A 24549-nucleotide genomic window follows, 5' to 3' on the forward strand; every position below is an offset into this window, starting at 1 on the left:
AATATAACTTCATCTTCCCTTGACCTTGAACTTTAGAGTAAGGACCACAAATATGTTTGTGGTGGTTTAAATAAGCATGCCCCCATAGACTCACGTGTTTGAATGCTTGAACCATAGGGAGTGGCATTATTAGGAGGTGTGCCCTTGTTGGAGTACATGTGGCCTTGTTGGGGGAAGTGTGTCACTGTGGGGTGCACTTTGAGGTCTCAGATGCTCAAGCCAGGCCTAGTGTGGCTAGACTTCCACTGCCTGCAGATGAAGATGTAGAAATCTCAGCTCCCTCTCCAAAACCTTCTGCCTGCATGTCACCATGTTTCCCACTACAACAATAATTGACTAGACCTTTGAAACTGTAAACCAGGCCTAATTAAATGTTTTCCTTTATAAGAGTTGCTGTGGTCATGGTGTCTCTTCACAGCAACTGAAACTCTAACAAGTTAGGCAATGTCTCAATTAACAGAAAAATTAATGGGGTTCTTAAAGTGTCATAGAAGAAAGTTATTTCCTCTATATAAAATGATTAATTACTTTCTACCATAAATTAAGATAAATATGACTTTACTTTTTTCTGTGTAGCAATTAATAAATATATCAAATGATTCCATTAGTTTTGGAAATCTGGACATGTTCCCCATTTCCATCAACTTTGGGGAAGAAAGCAGGCTCATGGAGTTTTCAAAAACAAAACAAACAGAAAATAATATCCATTCAAGCCTTGGAGAAGACAATCCTGTAAAAATAAATAAATTTCTGGGAAGATATAGTCATTTTATTGAGCCTTCTTATCATAAGTGTCATATTTGCTAATAAAATTTCAGAATGCTAAATAACACAAAGAAAATGATTCTCCTGACATGAATTTGTTGTTTACCTGGGATTAAAAGGTGATGACAGCCACAGCTGGAAGACAGTGCTTTAGGCAGTTGAGGATTTATCTGATTTCTGCAACTTCTTTCTCATGTTTTCACTGGTTATGAATTTGCTTTCTTTTTGCAGGTGTGATGGATGATGGAAAACCACTTGTTTACAGACTCAGTATTGTTGCCATGTGCCTCCTTCATATGGTAACATTGAGGGCAGGTATGAATTTCTCACTTTCCCTCATGAACTTTGTCCATAAAAAGTTTGCAAAGAAAGAAAATGTCAATGGCTCTGTTGCCAACTTGAGGAAATCTAGAATTATCTGGGCAACAAGCATCTGGGCACACCCATAGGAGACCATATTAAATAGGTAAACTGAGATAGGAAGACCCATCAACTGTGGATGGCTCAATTCCCCAGGATGAGACCCTGGACTGTATGAAAAGAAGAAAGTGGTCTGAGTACAAGTAGTCACTCCTCTCTACTTGCTTGTGAATACAATGCAAAAGCCAGCATGTGGATCAATGGAATAGACTATAAAGATAAATTCTCACAAATAAAGACAAGTGACTTTTTACAAGATGGAGGAAAAAATGGCCTTTCAACAAATGGTGCTGAGAAAACCAATATACATGTGTAAGATGTTAAAACTATAGCCCATCCTGGTCATGTATAAAACCAGTTCAATATATAGAAAGATTTTAATTTAAAATCTTAATTTCTGAAACAGAGGGAAAATATGAGAAAACATTTTAAGATATACACATAGGAAAGGACTTTCTGAATAGAACTCCAAACATTCAAAAAATAATGCCAAAAACAGAAAAATGGGATTGTATGATATTAAAATATCTCTGTACAGGAAAGAAAGCAGATATTTGAATGAATGACATACAGTATAAGAGAAAAATATTTATTAACACTACCTCTGACAGAGGACTAATATGTAGAATATATAAAGAACTCATAAAACTAAATACCAAAAAATCCAACAATCTGATCAATAAACAGTCTAGTTAAATAAAGAGTTCTTAAAGATGAAGTACAAGCAACAAATAAACATGAAAAAAGTTTGACATGATTAATTATCAGAGAAAATAAAATTACATTATGATTTCATCTACCATGGTTAGAATGACAATCATTAAGAAAATAAATGAATGTTGGCAAGTGTGCTGAAAGAAGTGTGTTGTACACTATTGGTCACAATCTGGATTAGTTTAGCCACCACTGATATCAATATGTAGGATCCAAAACAAGCAAAACAAAACAAAACTAAAGTTCATCATATTATCCAGCTATACCACCCTTGGTTATTTACTGAAGGATTCTAAGCCAACATACCACACTGTTACTTGTACATACATGTTTATTGCACCATAACCCACAGTAGCTATGGAGTGAACCTTTGTATCCATCAATAGAGAAATACATGAGTAAAATAATATTCAACTCTATAGTAGAACAAAATTTCACTTGAAAGAAAGTGGATTCAATACATTAATGCAGATTAATACATTAAGCAAATTAGTTAGACAAAGAAAGACAAATACTGCATGTCTTCTTTAATTTGTGAGTCCTGTATTTTAGATAAATGCATAAAAGTGTGCTTGTGTATATAGCATGAAAGTAGGAGTCAAACTAATGGATTAAAGATGACAGCAGGAAAAGGAGAAGAGAAAGGAAAGTATTAATGGCCTGTTGGGGGCGTGGGACTTATCGAAAGTATATTATACACTTAAAAGAAAATGTCCCTAAGATACCACCACCCACCACCTATATGTAATGGATGTATACAAATTAAAAAAAAAAAAAACAAAAACAAAAACAAAAAAACAAAAAAAAAAACAGAAATGAAACTACCATACAGTGATTTTTAAAGTGAGCTGCTGATGCCTTTTGCAAGTCTATGGCCCTGACACTCCCTATTTTGCTATGGAGTGGTTCCACTTAGATATATAAGAGCGCTGCCAATCTTGAGAGTTCCATGTCTACCATCCTTTTCTAAATGATGGTCCTCTGTGTCTCTGCAAAGTCTTTCTCTGTGGCTTCCTACTTTGCAACCCTGAAATGGTTACTCAAATAGAAGGCTGTTGTGTGCTACTGCCACCTGGTGGTTTTAGGTTGTTCCAGCTATCAGATCCTGAAATTCTTAAACTCAGAAATCCTCATGGCTGCACCTGGTGTCATACAGAATTTCACCACTCTTGAAATGTCATATGATCCACCTACTCCTCTCTTTTCTCTCCCCTTAAGAACCCCATCAACCATCTTTTGTACTCTACAGCTTTGCTTTTTCTAGAAGGCCACACACTTGAAACCATACAAGCTTTAATAATAGACAATATTCCATTGTATAAATGTGCCACATTTTGTTTGTTCAGAATGTTGAACAAACATTCTGTTGAAGAATATTCAAATTCATCCAAATTTGAACAAGTATTAGTAGTGATGCTATAAACATTTTGCATGGACCTATTTTTCAAATCCTTTATATCATATCTAGGCATATGAAGTATGGAGGCTCAATACTATGGTAAGTCTATGGTTAATTTGGTTAAAAAAAGAGAAAGAGAGAGAGAAAAAGAGAAAGAGAGGGAGAAGGGGAAGGAAGGAAGGACGAAGATGTGTCTCTGCTCTTCCTCAACTGCATAAGGCACCTTCTGATTGGTTTAATAAAAAGCTGAACAGCCAATAGCCAGGCAGGAGAGAATTGGTGGAACTTACAGGCAGAGATAGGAACTCTGGGAAAAAAATCTGAGATGTGGGAGATTCACCAGCTAGACAGAGTTAGAGGTAAGGTGCTGAGGAGAGGTAACAAGCCATGTGGCAGAACATAGATTAATATAAATGGGTTAATTTAAGTTTTAAGAGCTATTTGAGAAGGCCAAGCTTTCATGATTAATTAAAAGTCTCCATGCCATTATTCGACAGCTAGTGATATAAAGAAAGAGCCTCTATACAGGTGTGTTAACATCCATTAGAACAAGGGTAGCCTTTGAGGGACTGCATCCATGAGGGAATCTTACTCTTCTTCCTGTACCAGCCATCAGATGCCAATAGCTTCTCAGCTAGAGGTGGGATCTCCTCCATTCATCTTGGGATTTGGGTAAGCTTAAACTTGTGCATGCAGCCACAGCTACTGTGAATTTATGTGTGTGAAAGTTTAAACCAGACAGAATTGTCTTTTCTCCACAGACCCCAGAAGTCATCCTTGTCACAAGCAAAATTTCCCTAAGTATTTGCATCTCTAAACTGTCCCATTGAGATCTCTTCTTATGGACTAATTTGAGATTATAAGAACATTCATTGAATATATGCAGTGAATTTTAAAATCTTGTAGAGATATGCTAAACACAGTGGGGTGGGGGATTAAAGAAGAAATTTCTCTAAAAAGTTCATTGATATGCCGTGTGTGTGTATGTTTCTTCACATTGATGCATTGATATGTGGTTTTGCCATATGGTTTAAAATTTCCAGTGCACCTTTGAGAAGGTTTCTTTCTTTCTTTCCTTTAAGATTTTTATAAACTCAAATATGTGTTAAGCCAAGTACTGGTCAACTGTAAGAAAATCTAGAATAGCATTTGAAAGTTTTGACTCTAAACTCCACATGATCATCTGCAGTGGTCTAGTTATATTCAAAGGAAAAACAAAACAAATAACTTGTCTTAGCATGAGGACATTTGGAAGAGTAGGTTTTAGTACTTTATTCTGTCTTTCTGGTAAAACTAAAAAGAAATAAAATAGAGTTCCATAATAAAAAAAATAGAGGATAAAGGAAACAAAAAATTTAAATTTTTTGTATATACATACTATATTTACATCACTTCCACCACTCCCTCTTCCCATCCAGCTTCTCCCACACACACAATCCTTCTCAAACCCACAGCTTATTCTATATTACACACACACACACACACACACACACACACACACACACACACACACCCTACCGAGTCCATTTAGTGTTGCTCATAGGTATGAGTATTTAAGACTGACCACTTGTGAATGAATAATTTATGAGGGGGCTGATTCATGGAGAAGACTGATTCTCCTCTTTCTTGGCCACCATTAATTGCTGTACTTCTTCATCTAAGGGTGATTGAAACCTAGTGAAATTTCCCCCTCCCACATCAGCATGTCAACCTGTGTTGACAGGGCCTGTTTAAATGACCACATTGTTGAGGCTTCATGGGTGCAGCTGCCTTCTCATATGGGAAATATTATCTCACACAGGTGAATCCTGGTTCTCTGGTTCCTACAGTTATACCACCTATTTTCTGTGATGTTCCTTAATCTGCTATTTTGTAGATATATTAGTTGCGGCTGTGCACCCCACAGTTAATTGTTCTCTGCATTTTGACAAATTGAGAATTTCTGTAGTCATTTCCACATGCTTCAAAAAGAAGTTTTGTTTTTTCATACAATATATTTTGATCATATTATTTCCCCTCTCCCTACTCCTCCCAAATCCCCATACATCCTTTACCTGCCTACATCATTCTCTTGTTCCCCCGCCCCTTCTTCTCTCTCTCTCTAAAAAGTCAAGCAGAGATGGCTCAGTTAGTAAAATTCTTGCCACAAAAAGAAGTTTTTGGTAATGGGGAAAGCTACATTTATATGTAGATATGAGGATATATCTTAGAATGCAGTTAGAAATTACATTAGTTTAGGAGAATGGCAGTAATAGGTTCTTGAAGACAAATTTAAACATGCAATGAATAAAAGTGTTTCAAATTAAAGAAAGTTAAGAGTAATCCAAGAAGCTTAAGCATAAAAGCAAATATATACAACAGCTCATTACAATTAACTGGATCAGGCCCTCTGGATAAGTGAGACAGTCGATTAGAACTGTTTGGGAGGCCCCCAGGCAGTGGGATGGGTACCTGTCCTTAGTGCATGAGCTGGGCTTTTGGAGCTTGGGACCTATGCTGGGACACCTTGCTCACTCTGGGTGATGGGAGGAGGGGACTGGACCTGCCTCAACTGAATCTACCAGCCTGAACTGAATGCCCTTGCCCTGGAGGAAATGGGAAGGGGGGGGAGGTTGGGGCTGGGGGCAGGAGGATGGAGGATAGGGCAATCCGTGTCTGATATGTAAAATTAAATTAAATTATAAAATTAAAAAATAATAATAATAACTAAAAATAATAAATAAAAAAGAATAATGAATAGTAGAATCATTCAGAGAAAGAATGAAATAGAATGAAAAAAAGAGACAACTACTGGGCTGATAGCAATTATCTTAGGAAGCCATTTAGCAACAATGGAAATTATACACATTTCATAAGGGGAATATTTTGGTGAGCCACCATTGAACTCATGTAAAATTAAGATTTTTTTCTTAACAGTATGCTGGGGGAAAAATGACCCACAGTAAAAATGTGTTTGTGTGTTTTGAGGAAGGGGTGACTTAGTGGGTTTCCTTGATTAAGGCATTCACATTTTGGTTCTTGTTTCTCTTCCCAGAACGATTTACAGTGACTGGATTAGAGAAGCCAGTCTTGGCTCCATTTGGTGCAGTACTTGAGCTCAGTTGTCAGCTGTCTCCACCACAAAATGCCCAGCACATGGAGATCCGCTGGTTCAGGACCCACTATACACAACCTATTAACCTATACGAGGATGGCAAAGACCTGTTTGGGAAAATTATCCCCAAGTATGTGGAGAGAACAGAGCTCCTGAAAGATGCCATTGGAGAAGGGAAAGTGACCCTCAGGATCTTTAATGTCAATCCTGATGATGACGGGCACTACCACTGCATCTTCAAAGATGGCAAGTTCTATGAAGAGCACATCACAGAAGTCAAGGTCATAGGTAAGCATGGATTCCTCTGAAACTAATACAGTGATTCACATATAAGAAAAATGTCCACTTATAAATTCTAAAAAGAATTGAATCTTGCATGGTTTTGTTGCTTTTTATAATCTAAAACTTAACTCAGTTGTTTTGATTTATTAAACAGTAAATATTTTACTGAAAGAAAAACTAAATGAAACAAAGAGGCCTTTCATCACCAGACTTATTTAGAACATTAAGTCTGCTTAATAGTATAATAGATGCTAATTGTGTGTTATGTCTTCTCCAACTTTCCATCTGGTGCCATCTCTTTTAATTGATTTACTATGTCAGATAGATCCCCATAGAGTTTTGACTATCCTTATATGTACAGACAGTGGAGTTAATATAGAGGAGGAGTGGTTTTCTTTTTGTGGTCTTTTCTTCTTTCCATCCACTATACACTACTAATTTCCCCTTGTTTATAACCAGCTGGGAGCTCCCGGGTTCAGATTCTTGTTCATCCTCCTACTACCAAAGGTGTGATAGTGGAATGTCACTCCAGAGGTTGGTTCCCACAACCTCACTTGGAATGGAGAGACAGCAGAGGAGGGGTCATTCCAGCTGCATCAAAATCCCATTCACGGAATGAAGACAAATTGTTTGATATGAAGATGACACTTCTCCTTAGAGACAGCTCCCTCAGGAATGTCACTTGTTGCATTTGGAACCGTCTAACAGGCCAAGAGGAAAGCACAAGCATTGTTCTACCAGGTGAAATTCGTGTATTCACTCTTGAAATAAGTTTTATATAATTTATACTTGACACAAAACTCATGTGCCTTTTTCACTTGGCTACGGGCCATTACTTTCCCTTCATTTTATTCATCATCTCATCTGTTTTCTGATTGATTCCCTTTGCTAGATTCATTTCTTTCATCATTTTCCTAATACTGGAAATTTTTGTACATAAGATGCTGTTTTGTTTTGTTTTTCCTAGAGTAAAGTGTTGTTTAATGTTTGGCTAAATTGCTACTCATTTCTTAAAATGTTTTATCAACATTATTCATTGTAAAGAATAGAAAAAGCTGAGAAATCCTTAAGAAAATACTCAACATCCTTAGCCACCAAGTAAATGTATACTATAACTTTAAGATCTCATCCCAGTCAGAATGCTAAGGTTAAAAAAAAAGAATGACAAATGCTAGCAAGGGTATGGGAAAAGGGTTGCTTAATTACTGGTAGTAGGAATGGACCTGGTAAAGCAACTATGGAAATCAGTGGAGAGATTCCTCAAGACCTAAAACTAGATTTACCCAATGATCCACTCATGGGCATATACCCTCAATACTCTACGTCTTATTATAGAGATACTTCATTGCCCATATTCATTGCTGTTATCTACAATAATAGCTAGGAATGGAAACAACCAAGATTTCTATCAAGTGATAAATGGATATTGAAAATATAGTGCATTTACACAATGAAACATTCAGCTATTAATAAAAATGAAACAAAGCTGCTTTTGTTACTAAGGTTCTATAGTAAAATTTGAGGTCATATACTGTAATACATTGAGCATATACAACCAACCACAAATCCTGATGTGAAGAAAAAGCCACACTTAATGGTGATGGTGGGAATGTAAACTGTTCTAACCACTATGGGAATAGTGGTTGAGGTTTTAAAAAAGCTGCAATAGGTTGCTAGAGTGATGGATCAGTGGTTAAGAGCACTTGTTGCTCCAGAAAGGGACCCATATTCAGTTCCTAGCATCCACATTGTACCTCACAACTATCTTTAACTCCTTTTCCAAGGATTCTGGTATCCTCTTCTTACCTTCAGGAGTACCACACATGCACATGGTTCATATACATACATGTAAGCAAAGCACTCATAAAATTAAATAAATAAGTCTTTTTAAAAGTCATTTAAAAACTCTGCAAATAGAAATATCATATATGATTTATAATCCAGATGTACCATTTATACATACACAACAAAGGACTCTAGAAGTACTCACACATCTATGTTTATTCCATCATTTATCATAATAGCCAAGCTGTAAACACATAAGTCTGTAAGCAAATGTGGCATGTAATTTTATTCAGCCATAAAGAAGAATGAAGCTGCATCATTTGCTGGAAAATGTGTGCAGTTAGTGATAACATAAAGTGGAATAAGGCCAATTCAGAAGGACAAATATCACGTTTGCTGTCATTTGTGGACACACACACACACACACACACACACACACACACACACATACACACAAAAGCAGAAAGGAGGATAGGGAAAGGACTAAGACTATTGAAAGGAATGGTGAGAAAAAAAGGAAGAGAAGGGAAATAAAAAGCATGTGATTATGAAATTGTCAAATTATGAAACCTGAATCTATGAATGCCAAGAACATATACCAATTTTAAAAAGAAATTAAATACATAAATATATTGTGCACATACATCTGTTACTGATGGAAGTATTACGGCAACTCCATGTAGTTAAAAGGGAGGTTTATTTGGGGGTTTTACTTACAACTAGTAAAGGAATAAGTTACAGAGTCTGGGAGAGGTGAAGTACGGCCCAGCAGTGTTCTCTGGAGAACTCTGCTTGGTCTACCATCCAACATCCAGGATTAACAGGAACCAATATAGCTGGCACATCCAGATCTTGGGTCTTAAGGGCTCCAGTCTTGGCCCGCCTTAGGGGCAGGCCATAGGTAGGCGTGACAGTTACCAGAAACCTCAGTGGGGGTAGTTCTTCCAGGTCAAAGCTGGAACAGCTACCCACTACAATCTGTAACAGTTATATCTTCTTGATTCACAGTTCCCTTTATCAATATATAATAAAATATATTTTAATAGCGATAAAGAGGTGTTCTTAATGCTCATAAGTTTTGCTTGAATCTCCCTGGTCAAATATAAGCATCCATGCTGTCTTAGCTTTCTATGACTGTGATAAACACCATGACCAAAAGCAACTTGGGATGAAAGTTTGATTTGGCTTACACTTCCAGTTCACAGTCCATCAATAAGGGAAGTCAGGACAAGTAGGAATAGAGGCAGGAATCATATAGGAAACCTGATCACTGGATTGATCTTCATGGCTTGATCAGTTTGTCTTCTTTTTTCTTTCTTTCTTTTTTCTTTCTTTCTTCTTTCTTTCTTTCTTTCTTCATTTCTTTTTTGAGATAGGGTTTCTCTGTGTAGCCCTATCTGTCCTGGAACTCACTCCATAGACCAGACTGTCCTCTACTCACAGAAATCCACCTGCCTCTGCTTCTGCCTCTGCTTCCTGAGTGCTGGGCAGATATTTTTTTTCTTTATTCAAACCAGGACTAGCTGCCCAGAGTTGGCACTGCCTAAAAGTGGGACGGGTCCTCCCACATCAATCATTTTCTCTCTCCAGCATCAATCATTAAGAAAAGGTCCCAGAGATAGGCCCATGGGCCGATCTGATGAAGGCAATTCCTCAAACAATATTCTTCCTTCCAAGATCAGTGTAGTTGATGTCAAACTGACACAAAACTAACTAGCACACTTGCCTTTTTATTGCTTCTACTCTCTGGGTCCGTAGTTTTACCATCATTCAGTAAGAATATTTGGCATTGCATGTGCCCTAACAGTTTAGACAGAACTGAAGCACTGATTTGGAACTGGCAGAAACCTGTGTTTCTTGACAGGGGAGATGACAAATTGGCTTTTCATCTTCTGTTACAGTCAGGGAGTTCATGAGACAGAAATGGTGGAAAGAGTGGCCTTTATTCTTTGCACCAACCACATACTAATTTACACCTATGCTACTTTTCACACAGTTCGTATCAGCCTCTCTAAAACTGGCCTAAAGTTACCATCAAGGGTGGTAGAAATGGAGAAAGAAGAATTGGATATGCCATGCCACTCCTAATTGGGTTGGTCCAAACATTTCTAGGTGGTAAAATTTGTGGCTTTCTATTTCAGTCGAAATGTTTTCTTGGAATTTTATTTGGACGATGATTGTGGCTGTGATTCTGACTATGATGGCACTCTTCATAATAATACCCAGTATTAAACTACATATTCTAGAAGGTAAGTACATTTTCAGGATGGAAGAAGCAAAGTGGGAGAGGGAGAGGGACCTTATACTGCCTTACACTTCATCTGGAAGCCTGTCTGCAAGGATATTATTATGGGTCATACATTAGACATGTAACTTTATCCACAAAAGTCTCTCTCTTGCTGATGGAGCTGCTGGCATTGTTCTTTGTGAAAGCCTTGCTTTGTTTGCATTAGTCAAAATGAAAGTTCCTTTTCCTGAGGTGATAAATAAAAAAAAATTGGAAAGCTTCTTAACATCTAACATTTGTACACCCCTCTCTCAGCTTCAAGGATCCAATAGGCTCATTGTGGCCAGAAAGTAAAGTTCTAAACTGCACATTGCAGTAATGACTGCATAGTATCCATTCAGTGTAATACCAGGAAAACTGAGCCTACTGGGAGAGGTATACCAAGTTGGACTATCAGAAGGTTTAATTTCCTAGGAGGAAAAAGGCATTCCTTTTTAACATTGCTATATTGGGAGGAAGTGAACTTGAAGGGTCACAAGAAAAACTAAAAGACAAATATATATCTGTTCAGGTTTTAAGGGTGTGCTAATTTTAATAACCTTGAACTAACAGATTCCATCATATGAAACTCTATCTTTCCAGTACGTATTCAAGGCCATTGAAAATTCTTCCATGTGCAGCTTAGTTGTTGGGTAAGGATTTGGGTATCAGAACTTATGTGTTTCTCTCTTATTCTTGACTCCCCCTTTCATTCCCAGCTGAACTCCTTGCCTGAGTTCTATTATCTGAATTAAAACAGGTGCCGTTCTCAAAAACTGCATCTAAACCACACAGCAGAAAGCCCCAGACTCACTACATTTATTCTTGTTTATTGCTCTTTTGCAAAAGTAAACTCATATTTACCTTGTTCACTTCTTGTTACAACCTAGTTTGTTTGTTTGTTTGTTTGTTTGTTTTATAAGAAGTGGATCTTTGTTGCTGTTTCTCTTTATCGCTGAATCATTGAATGCATTTCCTTCTTCAGACTCTCAGATCCTTCCTGAGAGACTTGTAGTTAGAGATTTTTCTAAGTAGAACTTTGTCACCCAAATCCCCTCCAATTATTAAGTCTTTATCTATGGTGCACTTTGAGTTGGTAACATTTTACTCATCTTGTCTTCAAAGTACTTCTATGTTGCTGGAGGGCTTCTCTCCAGGTTCCACCAAGCCCTGCAGTCCCACAATCCACGTATAAAATAATCGCTCAGACGCTTATATTACTTATAAACTGTATGGCCGTGACAGGCTTCTTGCTAACTGTTCTTATATCTTAAATTAACTCATTTCTATAAATCTATACCTTGCCATGTGGTTCATGGCTTACCGGCATCTTTACATGCTGCTTGTCTTGGTGGTGGCTGGCAGTGTCTCTACCTCCTTCTTCCTGTTTCCCCAATTCTCCTCTCTCCTTGTCCCGCCTATACTTCCTGCCTGGTCACTGGCCATCAGTGTTTTATTTATATAGAGTGATATCCACAGCACTTCTAGATCATTCTAAAAGAAGCAGAGTTGATCTTATAGTAGGAATTATCATATCATCTTAAGATGCTAGCACTTACTGAGGCTTTGCTACTGGCAAACCTTATTTGAAAAGTCTTATAGTTAGTAAGGCTCATAACATGTGTTGTATATATTTAATTAAATAAGTAAATACTTATCTATTCAAATTATGTAAAAATTTTATATTTGCTCATATTAAATATTAAAATAGCAAGATTAAATATTGAACCTAAATCACATAGACACTAGTGGTAGGAGAAAAGACAATACAAGCCACACAAATACTCATATCTTATGCTATACCTATTAAGTTTGACTGTGCCTATAATTCCCTAGCAGAGGAATGAATAATACTTAAGGTAGAAAATACATTATGGAGCACTTTCATGGAGAGAAGACACAGCCAAATTCTTCCACTATGTTATGCACTAAAAAATATTTTAAAGGTCCTTTCATCAATAAAAATTCTTCTTTATTTAAATTTACCTTTGACAAGATACTAGATTATATATTGTAATTTTTGGACATTTTCACTCTCTCATTAACTCTTTTAATATCCCTCACAATCCTACAGATTATCTTCTTCACAGGAAATACCCCAGCTACTTTTATGTTACTTGTTTGTTTTGTTTTATTGGGTTTTGTAATCCATTAACTTTAACTGTATGAGAGGTTATTTACTGAAGCATGGGAAACTTAACAGTTGCTACATCACTGAAGAAAATAATTTACCCTTCTCTGGCAACTACCAACTGACAGTAGCTCCTGGGGGGAGGGGCGAGGTCTCATAAATCCCTCATACATCAGTGATAGAATAAATAAATACAAGTCCACCTTGCACAGGAAAACACAGCTGCAATGAGTTCATAAACATAACAGCCATACTATGTCTAAAAATCATAATCTGGTCTTCTGCCATAATCATAAACCTGCTTCTGCCATGCTTCTTGAAACCTGGGTGGGATTGTAGGTATTCTATTTATGGCTGAGCATCCAACAGTCACTTATTATCCACACTTTAACAAGTTATGAGTCTCTACATTAACCATCACCCACTGCAAACAGAATTCTCTTTCTCTAACCAAGGATGAGATCAACACTACCCTATGAGTTTAAATACAAATATTACTTTGACAATATCCACATTTACAAAAACTACAGTAGTATGTTCCCAACTTGGGTCTGTGAATTTCCAAATCTTGGGCTTTTGGTCAGGTTTACATTACCAAGCCTGAGTTCCTTCCTGTGGAACAGACCAGAATCCAATCAGAAAGTAGTTGGTTGCCACCATAAGAGTCATGCCACTATTTCACTGGTGACCCCAACCTACCTGGAAGGCTGGTATTGTAGCCCATAGGATTCTCAGGTAAGTAAGACCACCAATGGCTTTTCCCTCCCAGCAGCCTGAAAAGCAATTTCCATCACTAGGAAAGCTATCCAATGTTTAAGAAGCTTCCAGATCAATTTCAGCTTGCTTTCTCTGTGTCTTGCAATGAAAATGCGTGGTATCCTCAGTAGTGGTGTCTTATTATTATTATTATTGGTGAAGAACCAAGAGCAATGGCTATAAGCATGTATAATTTTGAGGAGTTCTGGGACCTCCCTAACCAGCAACACATAGGGAGATATCCCATATGGGCATAAGGATTTTAATTTAATAACCTATGGACTGTGGGAACAGCATTATTTATCTATGAAGAATACCTTCATTCAAACTATATAAATATATTTACCAGTCATTTATATACTTCTTTTGAGAACTGTCTATTCAATCCCACAATTTACTTTTTAAAAATTTTAGACATTTTATTTATATTATATGCATGAGTATTTTGCCTGCATGGATGTATGTGCACCATGTACATACCTGGTGGCCATGGAGGTCAGGAGAGGATATCAGATCCCCTTTGGAACTAGAGTGACAGGTAGTTGTGGTTGACTATATAGGTGCTAGGAACCAACCCTGGCTCCTCTGCAGGAGTCACAAATGTTCTTAACAACTGAGTCATTTCTCCATAACCCATTTTTACTAGATTGTTAGTTTTCTTGGTGTTTGTGGGTTTTTTGTTATTTATGTATTCCAAATACTAGTTTTCTGTCAGGTTTATAGATGGTGAAGACTTTCTCCCATTCTCTAGGCTGCCTCTTCATATGATTGAAAGGTTTCTTTGCTATACAGAAGCTTTTTAATTTCCTAGGTCCATTTGTTGATTGATTATATTCTGAGTGGCTAATGTAATGAAGAGACAGAGTTAAAATATGCTGTCAGACCACATAAAACAACCTTATCTTTCAATAAGATGAGACACCGAGACAATGCAAAGCACACTATATTGTGTTTTTAGGAGAAGAAAAAACAAACAAAAATAATAAAGTACTAAAAATGGGAAAGAGAAAAAAATTAATATTGACAAGAGCAGAGCAGAACAAGGCTGAGAAGTCCTGCTCAAAGGACCCTGATGTATTAAACAAAAACAAGCAGAATCTGAAAATTGATTGACCTGATGCTGGCTTTCATCCAGACTTGCTCATGGTCTTTCCCCACTGCTGGGAATTCCTCTGCTATGGGCAGTCCTATTCTCATTGCTGCCTCTTTATTTGGTTGATTGGATTACTAACACTTTCCTAGGACTATGTTCAGAATGCTTCATAGGTAGAATTTCAGATCTGGTCACACCTGTGCAAATTTCTTCTGAATTCAATTGTGAACATTAGCCTCATCTTTATGCTATGGTTCTTGCCAATGTCCTTAACTTTGCATGGAATCTGTGTAAAGATTTCCTCTCACCAGGTTTTCAGCTTAATGAATACTACTCAGGGCTGATTTATGGTTTGTTTGTTTGTTTTTATAATTTCATGGTGTTCTGTTTATGGGTTTTAGTGTATAGTTCTATATCAATTAGACTAGTTCACCTAGGGCCATGAGCTACTGAGCTACCATGATAAACAAAAGTCTTTTTGAAGTGGCTTCTTACTTCTGCTTTATTGATTGTCAGTGGCAAGCATCCTGTGCCAAGTGGAGAACGTTTTCTCACTTCTCTGTTGCTGTTGTCTCCATGGGTGTGGCCTTATTGTCCAAATGTATCCAGCACCCTTCAGATCGCAGTTTTTCTGTTTTCCCCAGATTATCTCCTGGAAAGCCTGGCTGACTGTGCCTGAATGGCATCAATCATCTAAAGTCCTCCTGATTAAATTCTTATATCCAAAGAGCATAGAGTCTCAAGCAGTTCAGACGTCATCAGAATTAATCTATTCCCAGCATCTTTCAGGCACTGATAAAATGACAATGACAATCATGAGCATTATATCCTGATATCTAATTACCCCACTGATTGATGGGTGAGAGAAAGACCAACATCTGTCTTTTCTAAATATGTTTGTCCTCAACCTCAGACCATTCCCATCCTAAAATCAGCTGGGTTTTTTTGCTTTGTTTTTGTTTTTGTTTCTTTTGTTTGTTTGTTTTTGTTCTTGTGTCCAACAGTTCTCTGATCTTTTACTTTTTGCCTTAGCACTGTTTGAAATGCAGAGAGATGACATTAAAATGTAGACCTTACCCTTTTCTGTTAATTCAATGATTCTACCAACAAATAACCAGTGATTTTAACACCTTTTCTTTAGGTCACCCCTGCATATATAGATCTCCTTTGCTTGTGGCCTTGATGATAACCATTATTTCTATTGTTATACTCATATTACTCATCTTCTGTTTGTACAGAAAAAATAGAGGTATGTGATGTAAAGAAGATGCTATATTTCTATAAAATTTCTATAAATCTCTCTTTTTCCAAATACTCAGTCACAGCTTAGCCAATAGGGAGTGTTATCAGTTTGCATTTCAGGAACAATAAGCTTTGGAACATACAGTGTTTGGATTCCAGCCTCTGGGATTTTATGGGTTTAAAGATATAAAGTGATGATATATCTGCTCCTAAACAGTTTTCTTCAGTTTGGTAATGTTATTTTTTACATTATCACTTAATCAGTTAATTCACTTATCTTTAAGTGAATTAACTTATCCTCTAGCCATATCTTTAGGCTAGAGGAGATAATAATCAGATAGACCTTACACATCTTAAGTGACAGATTTCTTGCAATTGATGTCCAAAAGATGACCTGCTTCTCAAAATTATCCACACCACAGAATTTTTTCCTCAATTTTATGATGGATATAAACATCCGCAATGCATTCTTCTTCTCTTTGAGAAAAAAATTGAAATGGTAATTGTGAAAGTTCAGGGTTAACTGAATGTAGCATATTTAAAATGTGCCCTCTACTTTACCTTTAATCTACAAGATAAAGTAATTAATTAAAATAAGTACAACTATGAATTAAAATTCACAATGCAGAATTCTTAAATTAGAAGACTTTTTATATTGATTAGTTGGATGGAAGACACAAATGGCCTTAAGTTGAAAGAAAGGATTTTGAAATTATCCTACACTATGGTCTGCTATGTCCACACATAGGCAGACATTTAAGACATCATGATAAACTAGTTAGTCATAAAAAGACAAATGCTCTCCCATTCCATTTGTATCAGGCACTTCTAGGAGTGAACACCATGCAGGCCTAAAATAGAGTTATGACTTCTGGAGTTGCAAGTAGGGGAAATTGTTTGATGAATTAAAATTTCAGCTTGGAAGATAAAAAAGCCATTCGGGAAATTGATGGTACTAGTGGTTACACAAAAGTGTAAACACATTCACTATTCAAATGGGGAAATTAAAAATAACTAGCACAATAAAAAGTATGCATATTCATTTTACCATAATAACAAAAAAATTAGAGTTAATATCATTTAAAAACATTAAAAGAAGTTATTGAATGCTAGAAAAGATTTTCAGAACAAATATTAACAAATGATTTAAATGTGAAACATTTCTTTCATTTTTCATAAGAAAGCTAATATTAAGCACCTGATATCTTTTCTACTATTTTTGTGAAAGAATTGTGTATTTATATTAATGGAACACGGCCCTGAGAGGTTGTAGTGCATGTTTCACACTAACATTATGCATAATGCTACTGTGACCATAAGAATACAAGTATTTCTTCCAGACTCTGATTTTAATTCTTCAAACGTGTACACTAAAAAGAGGAACTTCAGCATCCTATAATACCTCTATTTGCACGTGTTTAATGGTTCTTAACCTATTTATGTATCAGATGTCCAAATGAACAGTAGCTCATTATAGGGTTTTTTTTCCTGGTGATATTGGGCATTTTTGTGTGCATATTGTCCATTCATATATCTTTTTTGAAGAAATGTTTATTCAAGTCATTTGCTCATAATTAGTTAGTGTTGATTGGTTTGACTGGTGAGTTTCAGAAATTCTGTTTTATCAATAGCTATTAATCCTTGTTACCCATTCCATAGGTTGCCTTTTTATTTTGTCAGTTATGCCTTTAGATACACAATTTAAAAGAATACAGTCCGGTTTTTCTCCTGTTTCTTTTGTTGTCTATGTCCTTGATGTTAAATCCAAGAAATCAATGCCAAAATAAATGCAAAATGTTCCCCCTATGTTTGCCTCCAAGTCTTATAATAATCAAACCATTTGGGCACTGTGTTATGTATGGACATGTATGGGTATTCAATTTTCCTGCACTGTTTCTTGAAAATATTTTTCATTACTTGTTGAAAGATATTAATACCCTTAAAAATTATTTTTGTTCTGTGATATATAGGTTCTCTGAGCCATTCATCTGGACCCTATGTCTATCTTCATGTCAGTATCACATACTTTTGTGTGATGAAGAGAGAAAAAAGGGTAGCAGCTTCCATCCATTGTGATCATTTCAATGGGGAGGTGGTACGAGTTTTTTTTAACAGAAGGTCATGAGTCTGTCTGTTTGTACCTCTGTGATAAGAAGTGGTCAGAGCACACATTCTTATATTTGTAGGGCAGAATCAAATCATATGTCAACATACATTTTATAAATAATTTTCCATTCTTTGGAAGCTGTTGAATTTTCATAACAATTAGTCTTGAAGAGAAAAAAACCTATTTTATTCAAATTAAATATACACAACATAAAATTTACCATCTTAATAATTTTAACATTATCTTTCCATGACATTTAGTATATTTTTATTTCTGCTCAAACATCATCACTATCTATTTTTCAAAATACTTTGGTCTCCCCAAACCTTTAGTAACTCCCTGATAGTAACTATGCCTACCTCCAGTCCCTGGAAACTACCATCCTATTTTCTGCCTGTATACTCTTAATTAGACTAAGTGATTTATATAGGTGGACTCTTATAATAGTTGTATTTTTGGAACTAATTTCTTTAATTCAATATGATGATTTCAAAAGTTTATTCATGATATAACCTGTTGCAGAATTTCTTTCCTACACAAGTTTGAAAAAAAAAACCACTGTATTGATATTAGACATTTTGCTTATCCATGCATCCAGTGACGGGCACTTGTGATACCTATATTTTTTAGGTGCTACATATAATGCTACTATGAACATAGACATACAAATATCTATTCTAGATCCCACTTTCAACTCTTTGGTGGATTTATTAATTATTAATTATTAAAAATGTAAAATTTGAATCTTCTGAATACTTTTATTTTGAGTAACTATCATGCCATTAGATATCTTAATAACTACAGTTAATTTAGGAAAGTAGTTTCTAATCAGCATAATTATGTAGTACTGAAACAAGTACCCCTATTATGTTGACTATGAAGATCTGAAAATGTTTTCTACTTCACCTAGGAAATACACTTTTAATGGCTGTTTATGCTATACATTAGCATACTACTTTTGAAACATGTAAGATATCAAGTTCAGAGAGTCTATTTATCCTAAGAGCACTCTATTTCACCATACCCCTTAGAAAGAAACCCTGGATCCTTGAGGCCTCTCATCACTTCATAAAGGAGATAAAGGTGTAATATATACACATGAGTCCTTTAGAGCATGTGTCATGCTCCTTTGAATAGGACAATGTATATCTGTTTTCTCACAGCTTCTTCCAAGCTTATGCCAAACGTACTCATTTTTAGATTCATCCATATGACCCAAACTATTACTTCCCCAACCTCATATATCCAGAAATATGGAACAATTGGAAGCAGAAAGGTGAATCTATCAGAAATCTTAATGAAGCCTTCCTTTCCATGCTTTGAATACCCTAATTTTTGTATCTTTGCCCAATCTTTGTTTCAGATGCACAATTAGACTTGGATGGTATGTGGCTGAATGACATGACTATGATCCTGAGCATGCTGATGGTGTTCGTGGTCATGCTCATTACTTTTATTTTCTTCATACTAAGAGGTAAACCGTATGGGGAAGGTGGAAACTCAAATGATGGATGTGCAGACATCCAGAAAGTTGACTTTCTGTTCCTTGTGTTTTAATACCTGGGTTAAGAAAGAAAACAGTTATCTAAAGACTTCTAACACATAACCTTCTTGGGATTCCTAGAGCCTCTATTGGCACCAGTGTTAATACTTTCAATGTCAATGACAGCCTCAGATCTGACTGCACCTTCTGACAACTGTCCTAGTCAACATGGGAAGCCCACTATGTTTCATCTAGAAATTCTCTAAAGCTTCTAAATACTGGCCTATTTGCCATATTTATATAATTTCTCCATATTTGATTTCAAAGTTTGAGCTACTCTACCAGAAGCACATATGTATTCACAGGAGTTTCAACTAGAAATACTTCTGAATCTTTATTCAATGGAATATCACTGAAGCATCTGCTAGCATTGTACTCAAGGTTAAAAGTTCTTGTTTTGTTTAACAAATGTAAATTCCATGTGAAAAAAATGAAGGGATTATAGAGTAGTAACCCAGGAAAGAAAATTTAATGCTTGGTTATTATACTTTACCAATATTCTATAATCTGACAAACCTTAAGACCTATCTAAAACTGTTTATGATAAACCCAATATATACCTTTTTATTAACAGTACATTTTCTCCCTAACATACAAATTTCTGGTGAGTTACTATGGACAATCTATTTTATTTTACTTTATGTGTATGGGTGTTTTGCATACATGTATGTCTATATATGATGTGTATATAGATAGTGTCCACAGGGGCTAGAAGAGGGCACTGTATTCCCTAAGATTATAGTTATAGTTGGCTGCATGCTGTCATGAAGGTGCTAAGAATCTAACTCAGATCCTCTAGAAAAGCAACCAGTGCTCCTAACCATTGAGCAATCTCTCCAGACTGGTGATTTTTTTCTTAAGCAAAACAGTATATAACCTAGACTCAGAAAAGAACAGTGTATATTGCGCCTTCATCAGTGTACTTTCTCTTGGCTTTCCCTAGACCTTCTATTGAAAACTGCTAAGTATCGAGTGATTCTGTAAGACAAACCCATACACAAGCACCTATCAAGCTTTTATTCACTTACTGCAGTAGTTAACAAGAGCCAAGAGAAAAATTGTGTCTAGCTTCACACTGTTGCAATTTTGTTATGGAACAATACTTGAGAAATGATCAGATGAAATGAGGCTCAAGTTAGGGAAATTATCTCATCACCCAAAGTTCTGTCAGTTTATGGAGTAAAAAGGAACAAGGACACAGGGAAGGCATAGGATTAGAAATGCACTGATTCTGCTTGTAGAAGAACACTATAGTTGGAGGCTCCCTCACATTAAAAAATACAGCAGAAGTAATGGGATCTTTCAGATTACTAGCTGAGGCACTAAAGAAAGAGGTCCCAAAAGGAGGCTCTTGAACCAGATACGCAAAGGAACATTGCTGCCTGAGCATCTGAACTTTTTTACTCAAGATAGGTTAAGGCAATATCTTTACATCAAGAATGGCATGGAGAGTATAACTTTCCCAACATATGGGCAAAACCTTTGGAATTTCCTGATGGGACATAAACGTCACATCTAGAATACTGGTCAGAATCCAGACTTCTCTCATCTCATCACAGTGTTTGTATCTTGCTTGATACTTGTGCTATCTGTGCTTAGTTTCTGCCACCACGAAAAACAACCTAGTAATTTTTTACAGTCATCAGGATGGGTTAATTATAGATAAAAAGTAGTTCAGTGCCTGAGCAAATATTTTTTAGTGCAAGTGCCATTTACCTGTTAACCTGACGGTATTAACAACAGGGTTGAAGGCAGAAAGTATTACTGTCTCTCAGTGAAGCAAACATGAACTCTCCTTTCAGCTACATGGAACTGAAGATTGCTTATTGCTATTGCTTCTCTGTGTCCCATGAAGAAAAACCACAGAGCTGATTCAGCTGTTTAAATATTTTATTAATTTATATTTTTCATTTTCCTAAAACTCTGTGAAAATAATGTTAACTGATTTGACCAACAGATTACACAATGTATCAAAGAACAAACCATTCTACTTGTCACCAAATGTGCTCTGTTATGTCTCATATTATGAATTTCATCCCATGCCTAGTTTGTCCATACTTCGCACAATGACATGCTTTATCCCACTTGAGTTCATTCTTTTTGTTATTGCTAGACTTTGAAGTTCTTCATTTGACATTTCAACTATTTCAGTATATTTTCACCTTATGATTAGGCAGTTGACACTGAAATGTCACCTTTTTTTCTATTTCTTGTGTTACTCTGTTATGACTTGCATATCTGTTGGATAGCTCTCACCATTTACTTCAGGATTTTCTTACGAGGGGCTTCTCTTGAAGGCTCAATCCCTAGTATCACTCAGTGAGGAGAAAAAAATTCCTGTAACAACAACAATGGCCAAACTAAACCAAATAAAGGGAATACAATATGTATTTAACTATGTTTAAATCAACTACTGAATCACCAGTGATCACGGAAAATAAAATACAAAGACATATAAAGGAAGCAATAAACCTCTCCCTTGAGATGCTGCTTGTCTGTAACTCTCCAAGATCTGGAGAATAATGCAATGGATTTCTTCTCCAATTCTAAGGCATTACACAGATTCACTGTCAAATTAAATGTCCCCACTGGAATTAAGACTTTGAGAAAGGTTGGCTTGGTTTGTGAGTTTGATTGGCAGTTTTGATTGGCATATATCCCCAGGAATGTATGACTTAACCTGTGGGTGTGGCTTTGTCTTTCACTGATGTAAGAGAGTTGAGTCTAGAGTTTTGGACTATTTCTTGTTTCCTCTCTTTTTTTTTTTTTGGATTCCCTTTTTTGTGTCTCTGTGCTTTTCCTCTGTCCTATCAACTCTTTATTTATTCCTCCTCTTTTTCTTCAGAACATCCTGGCATTTCTTATTTATAAGGTCATTCATAGATAACTTAAAATCCATCATTTTATTCAGAAGTCAAAAAATACCTTTTATTACAATTACAGTCCATATTTCAGTTATAAAGATGCTCTGTGTAGAGTAATTTTGTCTATCTCCTGGGGTGATTTATTCCTTGAAAGATTCCTCCCAGCAGACTTTATACTCTCATTAATTTAAACTGGATAATTCAAGTTAACCAATTTGTAAATTAATGTTTTTCTTCATAATGCTTTTCAAAAGTATCACAGCATCTCAAAGGAAATTAATATATTCTCAATAGTGTTTCCATCTCAACTAAACCTCTTGCCTTTAGTAAGAGGTGAAATCACAATAACCAAGAAATTGTATTTCTTTAACTGTCCATCTTACAGGAGCACAGAACCACACACAGCACCAAGGATAGAGAATCTACAGTGCAACTATGTGCTGTTTTATCACAGAAGAAAATAACTATGTGATCACAGAATTTTGAATATGACCAAGTATTTGACATTATGGGTGTGAAGATGTATCTGGCTATTCAAGTTCAAATATTTGTGGCTCCTGTGAACAGTAACCTTCTAAAAGCTGTAAATAAATCAGAGCAGGTGGTAGAGTAATAACAAGGATAAAAACCAATAATCCACATGGTGGAAATGGTAATAATTTTAAGAAAATAAAAGGAATTTTTATTAACAGTTAAATGTTGCATTTGTGTTTAATTACCCTAAGTAATCATAAATATTTGTAGTGATTAAGCATCTTAATTCATGGATCATAATTATTAAGCTGAAAAAAGGCACATACTATATGTTCTCACTTATTTCTGAAAATTTGCCGCCAATCTGATAGAATAGAATGAATTAATAGTCACGGGAGATAGGGAAGATCCTGGAGAGGATTTATGAACAAAGGCATAATGGAATGTCTCAAGATATAAAGTAAAATTACTTCTGGTTCTTCTAGAACATAGTAGAGTAGCTACATTAAAAAAAAAAACTATGACAGTTCAAAAAATTTCTAGATACTATTCAAATACCCCAACACATCCAAATGATGAAAGATTGGAGGATAGAGGTGCTTATTACCCTGAGTCAATTATTAGAATTTGAATTTTACATTGAATGGTTTGGCATATGATGTCTCCTAAAAGCTGCTGCAGTACAGGATTGCTCCTTGTCTTGTGGTTTTAGGGTGTGGTAGAAATATCAGGTGGTGGAGCCTAGATGAAGGAAATAGATCACTGAAGGAATTGTCATATGTGCTATGCATTTACCACTGACCTCTGCATCTTCCTTCTCTTCCTCTTTTCCTCTTCCTTCTTTGTTTTCCTCCTCCTTCTTTCTTTCTCTATCTCCCTCACTCACTCTATACCTTTCTCTCTCTCCCTAGGCAGGATGTGAAAACCCTCACCTCACCCAAACAACACATCCAGACAACAATGATTTAAACTCTCTGAAATTATTATTGTCGAGGGAACCAGCCCTCAGCAGGTCAGGTACTGAAGGGGAGGTGTGGAGTCAAGGAACTGTGGACAAAATGCAGAGACACACATGGGAACTTTATCTGAGGATCAAACCTTAGATGTTCATTTTATTTTTCATTTTCTGCTGCTCCTTCTGTTCTTTCTCCATTCTGTTCTTCTACCCCATTGTTTTCCTTCTTCTTCCCAGTTGTTTCCCTCCTCCATCTTCCCTGATGTCCTCCTCCTCCATCTTCCCTGATGTCTCCTCCTCCATCTTTCCCGATGTTCTCCTTCAACTTCTCTTATTTTTTCTTATCCCTTTTATACCTCCTAAGACAAAAATTTCTACACAAGAAAAGATTACCTCTCAACCACAAGTTATGTATTTTCCAGAAACAAATTGAAATCACATTATGATCACAAGTTACGTGGGTTTTTTTAGAAGCCCATAAGTAGTTAAGTATTTTTCTTTGTATTAATTTTCCCACCATAAAATTTTCACCCCAAAGCAATGATTCTTTTATAAATTGATTAAAAAAAATTTAAGAAAGTGAAGGATATTTCAGCCAGTTACTTTGTACTGACAGGCAGCTGTTTGTGATTACAAAGAAAGGATCAATCATTTTATTA

At 36.1% G+C, this 24549-nt stretch overlaps 1 protein-coding gene and 1 long non-coding RNA gene across 2 annotated transcripts; both read left to right on the forward strand.

Moving 5' to 3' along the window:
• Positions 1-1002: 1002 nt before the first annotated feature.
• On the forward strand, positions 1003-15384 carry LOC114707444 (putative selection and upkeep of intraepithelial T-cells protein 1 homolog). Its single transcript, XM_028890181.2, has 5 exons — positions 1003-1080; positions 6333-6680; positions 7134-7415; positions 10601-10708; positions 15350-15384. Exons 1-5 carry the CDS (start codon positions 1047-1049, stop codon positions 15382-15384), a joined length of 807 nt encoding a protein of 268 aa, XP_028746014.2. The 5' UTR covers positions 1003-1046.
• A 375-nt stretch (positions 15385-15759) lies between these two features.
• Positions 15760-23158, forward strand: LOC119087438. The gene is made up of 3 exons (XR_005090889.1): positions 15760-15954; positions 19418-19528; positions 22847-23158. It is a non-coding gene; the product is annotated as an uncharacterized LOC119087438 (long non-coding RNA).
• Positions 23159-24549: the final 1391 nt, after the last annotated feature.

The sequence above is a fragment of the Peromyscus leucopus genome, chromosome 2 (genome assembly GCF_004664715.2).
Source record: "Peromyscus leucopus breed LL Stock chromosome 2, UCI_PerLeu_2.1, whole genome shotgun sequence".
NCBI lineage: Eukaryota > Metazoa > Chordata > Mammalia > Rodentia > Cricetidae > Peromyscus > Peromyscus leucopus.

Excerpts from the sequence above, each read along its gene's own strand:
- LOC114707444 (XM_028890181.2), top strand. The coding sequence starts at position 1,047 with ATGTGCCTCCTTCATATGGTAACATTGAGGGCAG. Across the intron at positions 6,681-7,133 it reads CACAGAAGTCAAGGTCATAG|CTGGGAGCTCCCGGGTTCAG; the intron begins GTAAGCATGGAT and ends GTTTATAACCAG. Across the intron at positions 7,416-10,600 it reads CACAAGCATTGTTCTACCAG|TCGAAATGTTTTCTTGGAAT; the intron begins GTGAAATTCGTG and ends TTTCTATTTCAG.